At 37.8% G+C, this 8275-nt stretch overlaps 1 protein-coding gene across 1 annotated transcript; it reads left to right on the top strand.

The window, feature by feature from the left end:
* Positions 1 to 562: 562 nt before the first annotated feature.
* On the top strand, positions 563 to 7645 carry LOC136244640 (protein BCAP-like). Its single transcript, XM_066036195.1, has 11 exons — positions 563 to 619; positions 667 to 781; positions 1466 to 1557; positions 1712 to 1832; positions 1889 to 2026; positions 2291 to 2418; positions 2811 to 2919; positions 3040 to 3207; positions 3864 to 4028; positions 4312 to 4373; positions 7423 to 7645. The coding sequence occupies exons 1-11, from the start codon at positions 566 to 568 to the stop codon at positions 7570 to 7572; spliced, it is 1302 nt and encodes a 433-aa protein (XP_065892267.1). The 5' UTR covers positions 563 to 565; the 3' UTR covers positions 7573 to 7645.
* Positions 7646 to 8275: the final 630 nt, after the last annotated feature.

The following is an 8275-nucleotide window of genomic DNA, read 5'->3' as shown; positions in this document are numbered from 1 at the left end:
AATGTTATAACCTGAATATACTGTTTAAGTTGTAGATTATGTGAACTGTTTCGTATAGGGGCATTAGAAGTTCTTATTTTGGAGACATGTTCATTGCGAAGAATGACGAAGTTGACGAACATCTGAAGGCTATTGGATACCAAGGGGACAATGTGAGTTGATACTTTATTTAACGTTTGTATACATAAGCATGCTGCATTTTCCTTTTCTGTGTTTTGTAGAATCAAGTTTCTGGTACCTGTGGAACTAGCCGGTTTAAAGCAGCTAAAGAATCATCCAAAACTATGAAAAACTTGGATGAAACTGGTCTAATTGTTGGTGGTTGCCGCATGTTATTGCTCAAAAGGCAGTTAACATGTTTCGGGGTGAACTGTACGTTATATTTCCGACATTGCATAGACTTAATGCATGTGTGTATTTTTTATTTTACAGATTTGGATACACCCATTTTCTTCATGTACATGACTGTGTACCCAAAAAAGTTAATTGTTGTTTTCATGTTGTTGTGTGCCAGTATTGGCCATGGTGTGCAAAACTCAACTATCCTTGCTCCAATGCTCTGCAAATGATACCATGCCTTCCAGCAATGCATGCCAAGGCTCACACTTGGCATTGCAGTGTAAGCTGAGTGTAAAATGTAAATGAGGGATGTTAATGTGTATTTAGATACTATGGGGAGGACGATGGAAAGATGGATCTGCTGCTGGATCAGGGGAAGACATGGAATTATTGTTTAGCTATTTGTCCAGATGGGGCCTGACCAAGTACATGTTGGCTTACCGTATGTGCTATTGTGTGTGCGTGCGTGCGTGCGTGCGTGCGTGCGTGCGTGCGTGCGAGGCAGCAGAGCCAAGTGGCTAGAGCATCAGCCTGGTAATTGTAAAGTTCCAGGTTCAGTGCCCAGTCAGTCCAATTTGGTGTTGTTTACTTCAGTAAGAAATTTTACTCACATTGCTCCAATCTACCCAGTTGTATATTTGGGACCTGGAGACCTTGGGAAGCAGCCCACCCAGGGAAGCAAATGCCTTGTCTCACTTGGCGGTGTTGAGGTCGTTGTGGAACCTTGGATTCCGTGACTTCTCTCCATTAGACCTGGACAGTCTTGCAGGTTACTAGCCCTGCCCCAGGTGGATTTGTCTGCACAAGGCTCAAGTGTCTAAGTGGTGCATATGCAGGAATCCCAGTGCTAGTTCACTTGATGGCGATAGCTGTCTCTTTCACATGGCTGCTGCTGGCTTTTTTGTGTGTGTATTGTGTGCATATGTGTGTGTGTGTATAGTGTGAGTCCACCATTATCTCTGTTACTTGACTGTGAATATAATGATTCACCTATTAGAACCTTGTCTGGACACTTCACAACACTACATCGGTGTAAGCGTACATGTGCATCATACACACACACATCACACAAACACAGTATAGTTTACAAGTATATGTAACTGTATTGGCAATTGATAACCTTTAGGAAGAGAAGAGTTTCTAACGGAAGCTGCAGTCTTTTGGAATTCACGAAAGATCAAGTCTTTGCCAATGGCAATGGTGCTACGATTAAAAAAGGTTCTCAATCATTGCTGCTATATATATATTTCCTAACTGAAATAGTTTATTGGTATAATATATATGTGTAGTACTTTTTAGCATAACCATTATGTTTAGTTTGTGTTTGTGTTTGTAAAGGATCATAGTGCATATAGGTGTGCTGTGTATATAGGTTAATAGTAAGCTGTTGATGCTGGAAGGACAACTTAATACCATCAGAGCACAATCCAGCACATCCTTTGAAGAAATTGAATTAGAACTTTTTAAGCAACAAATACAGTCTCTAGCTCAAGGTATGTATGTAACATATAGTAATTATGATGATAGTGTGCATTGTAATTTTATGCAGGTGAATTACAACTAAACGCCTATCCACAAGATGACTGTGACAAAGAACAATACTATCTGCTATACATGCAATCAGCAATCGCTGCGCAACTAAGTGAATACAGCAGCACCACTACATCGTTGGAAAGTATTATAACTGGTACGCCTAGTTCAGTGCTAGAAGTAACAGTCAACCGTCATCCAGCCAACAAACAAATTTTTGTTGTACAAGTAAAATCACAGTCAAGAGCTGGAGACAGTTAATGCATGGCTTTACAATGTTTCCATACTTTAAAGTAAGACTGCTTAATTTCTGACCACTTTTTAGCACTGCTACACATTCGCATATATATATATATATATATTATATGTATGTAATATCAACAAACATCATTTGTGCTTTGTATTGTATACATGTGGATAGCTTCTGACCACCTGTTTAATCAAGCTAGTCATTTAGTAGCAAGATCTAGTGCTAACATTTTGAAATTGCATACCCTGGAGCAAAAGCTACTGTTAGATAATGAATTAGCAAAGCAGCAGTGTTTACAGGTAAGAAATAGGTTTTGTTTACATCACTTAATACGTAGTTTTATACTCTTTTACAATTTGGGGGAAAAGGCTAAACACTATTTGCATGCAGTTATTGAAAATTATATGGCTCTTTTATTTGAAGACTGTATTGTGGTTTTAAGCTAATACGTCCCCAGAATAACAGCTGTGTATTGTAGATACCTTTTTGCCTGCTATAATTATCATGGTGTCCCGATTTCAGTTTTCATCCTAAACTATTCTTTGTAACCATTACTAATTGTCTGAAATATGCAGTTCTTCTTGTCTCTTGACCTCAACTTACATATTCAATTATTAATGCTGAACAAGGGTACTGTAACTATCTACTCCTGTTTTATTGACTGTTATTACCTCACGTAACCTCTTTTCAGGAAGGAAGACTTCTTGCAATAAGAAGGAAGTTAGAGCAACTCCAATCTGACATGGAGATGTATTTTTTAAGCATTAAGAAGAAATTGTCAGCAATTCAGACACAGACAAGTGTGTATGTGCTTTGGTAAAAAAAAAATGCATTAGTGTGCAAGAGTTAGTGTCCATGTACCTCAGTGAGCAGTGAATACGTGCACTTGTATAGATAGTGTTTTTCTACTAATTTCTTAGCATCTAGCAAGCAGCGGTCAAGCTTGCGCCACAGCATTTCTCAAGAGAAATCTAAGTTGGAAGCGTGTGTGGCTAGGTACAACAGTTTAGTCAGTATGACTGATTCTAATGAGAAGACTTCTGCTGCACAAATTTTAGATGGAGATTTTCCTTGGTCAGCACTAATAGGTATGGTTTATTCAGGTTACCTGATATATAGACTTTTCTATGCAGCAAGTAGATTGCATACTGAATACCTTTGTATGCATCTACGGGGATGTGTTGATGTCTGAGTGGACACTGCATGTTATGGTGGTAATCATGAGGGGTGATGGATGGGGAACAGCTGGTGGGCTACTTATTCCAGTATGAAATGAAGTAATTGACTAGTAGTATAGAAGGCTATATGAATAATGTTGGTTGTCCATTTATCCTCCTTACACTAAAACATATCATATTAACATTTTTATTTTTAAAAAAACAAGAATATAGCCAGCCATCTATGCATTCCCCAGCTCACTTTACACCATTCTAACTAAACCATATCATTGAGTGGCAGCATGCAAACAATTACTTGAGGAATTTTCAGGGACCAAGAAATATCCAGCACTAACCAGGTATACACCTGCAATCCACTTGTGGCAAAAACATAAAGTTTGATACGTGCTTTGAAGCTAATCAAGCCTTATTAACCTTCTAATGAGCATCCCTCTGAAGCTTGTACCTAAATGTTATACCTATGTAAGTGCACTTCCATAATATTAAATTAAGTGGTTAATGAACAAAATCAGGAATATTATCAAATATTAAATGTATGCTGCTTTTTTGTATTTACGTCTATGTAGGAAAGCGCCGTAGTGTAGAAATGCAAAAAAAGTTGGAAGCAGTGGAACTTTACAATGAGTTGAAACGATATCGCAAAGAAAGGAAATTGATTATTGCAGAAATGAAGAATCTGTTAAACTATTACCACCAATGTGTACTACCAGCGATTTCTGAGGACATCAAAGGTATCAGTAAAATGCACTACATTGTGTGTATGTGTCTTGATGACACTAGATTCTATACTTATTAATATCTGGCCCTAGTGGTATTCCTAATCCTGGATTTGTCATTAAGTCTCTTCATTAGAGGTGCTTTTTGTCATTTGAATTTCTGTGATAGCTCAGTTTGACCAGTACTAGTTATTTTAGGAAAAGGGGGAATAATTTATTGGATTTATGCTTGCATAGTCCACACATATAATGTATGTACTACGAATTTATTAGTATTATGTTTGCGCATTACTTTCAGTGATCGACCATAAAATTTTTGGTACTCCTGAAGAACCCGAGACTTCTGATTCAGAGTTTAATGTAAGTGTATTGATATATACACACATACACATAATCATTTAGTACTTTGAAAGATTTCGACTTGTGAAGGCCACAAAGCTGCAAATTTGATACTTTCACTGTGTATGCAGCCAAGTATGTAAAGTGTTTACTCACTTTAGCACACAGCAGACTATCCATTGATATAACCATGAAGTTTCACAACCTTTTTTATAACTGGTATCTGTATCATACATGCATCACAGTGGGTGATGGCAGGGGCAGTGGATATCACAAAATGGCGTAGCAGGTCATCAACCTGTCTCCAACCTTATTATATACCAGTGGAAACCATCTGACCACCTGGGACTACATGACATAGAAATTGTTTGGGTAACTGTTGGAGAGTGTATAATATATGTCTCTAGCTTCATGTTTCTGTTGGCCAGCGGATTATTAGGTGTCAGAGAATTTCCAGTAGCTGACACATGTCCCTACAAATGCACTTGTGAAAAGTACCCTGATAGCATTAGAGTTGCACCGATAATCGGTTGAATAATCGGAAACTGCCGATAATGCATGTTTTTCTTTGAATCGGTATCGGTACATTCACTACCTCTTCAACCGATAAACTCAAACCCATAATCGATTCTCAAGTTATCAAGAGACACGTTGCTGTCACGAAGTAAAGTGATAACGAGTGGTAATTGTGATAATGGCTGCTAACCCAGTGCCAAAGAAGAAAACATCACCAATATGGGAGTATTTTACTATTTCTGAAGACCAAAGGTTTGCTACGTGTTTGTGCGAAAATTGTGGGCAACAAGTATCGCGAGGTGGTAAAGATTTGAAGTCCTATGGAACCACCAACTTGATTGTTCATTTGAAAAGCAAGCATTCTGAATCATTTGCCAAGTATGAAGAAAAGGTTAAAGAAGCGAAAGAAGCTAAAGAGCAATTAGCTAAATCGAAAGAACCTCGTCGTCAACAGCTTTCTTTGATAGAGTGTGACAATCGTACTCGGTGCTGGGATATAAATGATGCTCGAAGTAAGCGAATTCATTGTCGGATAGGACAAATGATTGCTATTGACTGTCATCCCTTGTCATTGGTTGAGGATGAGGGATTCATTTGTTTACTGAAAGAGCTAGAACCAAGGTACTCCTTGCCGAGCAGACGATACTTCACAGATAATGTTCTTACAGAGCTTTTTGAAAGTCTCCGGGATACAGTTCTGCAAATGATCACTGGTGTTAAATATTTAAGCTTCACTACAGATATCTGGTCAACTTGTGTCAGCAATGAATCTCTTCTCAGCTTAACTGCCCACTGGATTACTAACACATTTGAATGTAGGGCTGCTATGCTTAATGCTGCTCGAATCACTGGGTCTCATACTGGGTCTTGCATAGCAGAGAAAGTTTCTGAAATACTGCAATCTTGGGGAATCTCTTCAGATCGAATTCATGTCATTCTTCGTGATAATGGATCTAACATGATCAAAGCCATGAAAGATGGAGATTTTCCAAATCTAGGATGCTTCGCACATACGCTACAACTTGTAGTTCACGATGGAGTACTTGCACAACAGGCAGTGATTAACCTTCTTGCCATTTGTCGACAGATAGTTGGACATTTCAAGCACTCCCCCCTTGCTTATAGCCGCCTACATGAGATCCAAGAGAATTTAGGTTTGCCATTGCATAAACTAAAACAAGATGTTCCAACTAGGTGGAACTCGTCATTGCACATGCTACAATCTATCATCGAGCAAAAAATGGCGCTTGCAGCATACTCAACTGAACACAGTATCACTCAGTTGTCATCCCATCAATTAGATCTAGCCAACAAAGCAGTGGCTGCTCTATCCCCAGTTGAAGAAATTACCAAGGCCATTTCAAGTGATGCTGCATCTGTTTCAACCATAATCCCGTTTATTCGCATGCTGGAAAGGAGTTTGGACAAACTTCATGATGACAGGGGAGTCCACTCAATGAGACAAGAAATGTTAAGATCACTTAGACGCAGATATGAAAATGTTGAATCAAATGAAATCTTAACTATTAGTACCATTCTCGATCCAAGATTCAAGGACAAATGCTTTACAGCATCTTCTACAGTGGAAAGATCAATCTATGCTTTGAAGGATAAAGTAATGGAAATCAGAAGCAATCAAGCCCCACCCACTGATACAGATGAAGAACCTGTGTCAAAGCGGCACAAGACTGGGTTGCTTCAGTGTCTTTCAGAAATTCTAGAAGAAGCAGGGGCCTCAGTTGATGACTGTGGAAATGAAGTTGAATTATACCTCTCAGAGCCATTGATTGAGTTTCATGGTGGTCATCATGTGTTAACATGGTGGTCGACCAACAAAGTACGCTTTCCTCATTTAGCAGTGCTAGCACAAAGGTATTTGAGTGCTCCCCCAACTTCAGTACCCTCTGAGCGTTTGTTCTCAATAGCTGGTGATGTATATGATGAGAAGCGCAGCCGTTTATCTACAGACCATGCAGAAGCATTGCTTTTCATTAAAAGCAATTTTCACCTAACAAAGTGACATTCACAAACTTATCGACCTAGCCAAGTACATGACTGTTTATGACTCAAGTTTTTTAATTCATACATGGTACAAAATTTATACTGTCAAACTATCAATACAAAATTAATATATTATTGTTATTATAGAAGTGCTACATATATATATTATATATATATGGATGGTATCGGTTAATATCGGCATATCGGCTTAGAAAAAGTAAAATTTACCGGTATCGGTAATTCTCAAAAACACTATATCGGTGCAACTCTAGATAGCATGCCTGTGTACTGTACTGGTGTGACTATTCATTCATAGTGAAAACTCAGCATCAATGTTACATGTATGGATTGACAAATTTCAAAAGCTTGATCACACATTTAATATGTAGATGTCATGGCAGTCCTTTAAAAGGTCAAACAGAGTACCATAGACTGTGTTTTGTTATCGTGAGACCAAGGGCAATGATCAAATTCTAAATACTCAATGTGTGAATAATGCAGCCTAGCATTATTATTTCATATGCATTACATTCTCATTTAATTTACAACTTAGATAATGACAGGACGGTACTCATCGTGCTCAGCATCGAAAGACTACTTGCAAGAAATGGCTTTAGAGGAAACTGATGAATTTGCAGGGTTGATAGAGGTACACAACTGTGATTATGAAAGCGGTAGCACAGATGATGAAATTGAGACTTAAATCATTCACTACATTGTAACTATAGTTCTATTCATATTTCTCTTTGTAAATAACTACATTATTACATCATATATTTATGGCAAAATGAGTGAATTTGTGCATGCACTGTAAGGTATTCAGAAATAATAGTGTGGAATGGTAAAATTACTGGTACGAGGCAAAGCCGAACACTACTTCCTTCCTGTTTACAGTGCTCACACTATTAATCCTGCATATTATGTTATTACAAATTATTCCAACACTCTTAGCAACAACTGTTGCTAAGGTAAAGACCAACCACACAATATAGACTAAAGCAACAAATACACTGTACCTTAGAAACTATTGCTAAGCATCTGTATTGTCGATACAAATCAATTATTAATATTGGCCCACTGGAATTGCCTGATAGTCAAAGTAATACGCAAGGTACTATTGTACACCCATTTACTTAGTAATTTTGATTAAGTCTATAATCAGTTGAAGTGTTTTTCTTCTGTTGACCACAAGTGCATGCTCGTAGTACATGTACACTCTTGTGTTATCAAAGTGTCAGAAATTGTATATCCTTTGTTATATAGTCTAAAACTTAATTAGCGGCATGGAAAAAATGCATAATTTTGGTGCATAAGTTTTGACGCATGTATTTAACTGAGTTAGAGGATGTGTATGTGAATTAGTGGCATGGGCCGGCATCATTATTATTATGTTATACATTAATGAA

Source organism: Dysidea avara, chromosome 14, assembly GCF_963678975.1.
Source record: "Dysidea avara chromosome 14, odDysAvar1.4, whole genome shotgun sequence".
Taxonomy (NCBI): Eukaryota; Metazoa; Porifera; class Demospongiae; order Dictyoceratida; family Dysideidae; genus Dysidea; species Dysidea avara.
This window is presented reverse-complemented; position numbering and strand designations above follow the sequence as displayed.

Bases quoted from the DNA above. Each gene is read 5' to 3' on its own strand.
- LOC136244640 (XM_066036195.1), top strand. From the start codon at position 566: ATGATACCATGCCTTCCAGCAATGCATGCCAAGGCTCACACTTGGCAT. The intron at 2,419-2,810 runs GTAAGAAATAGG...ACCTCTTTTCAG, and splicing joins CAAAGCAGCAGTGTTTACAG to GAAGGAAGACTTCTTGCAAT. The intron at 2,920-3,039 runs GTGTGTATGTGC...CTAATTTCTTAG, and splicing joins AGCAATTCAGACACAGACAA to CATCTAGCAAGCAGCGGTCA.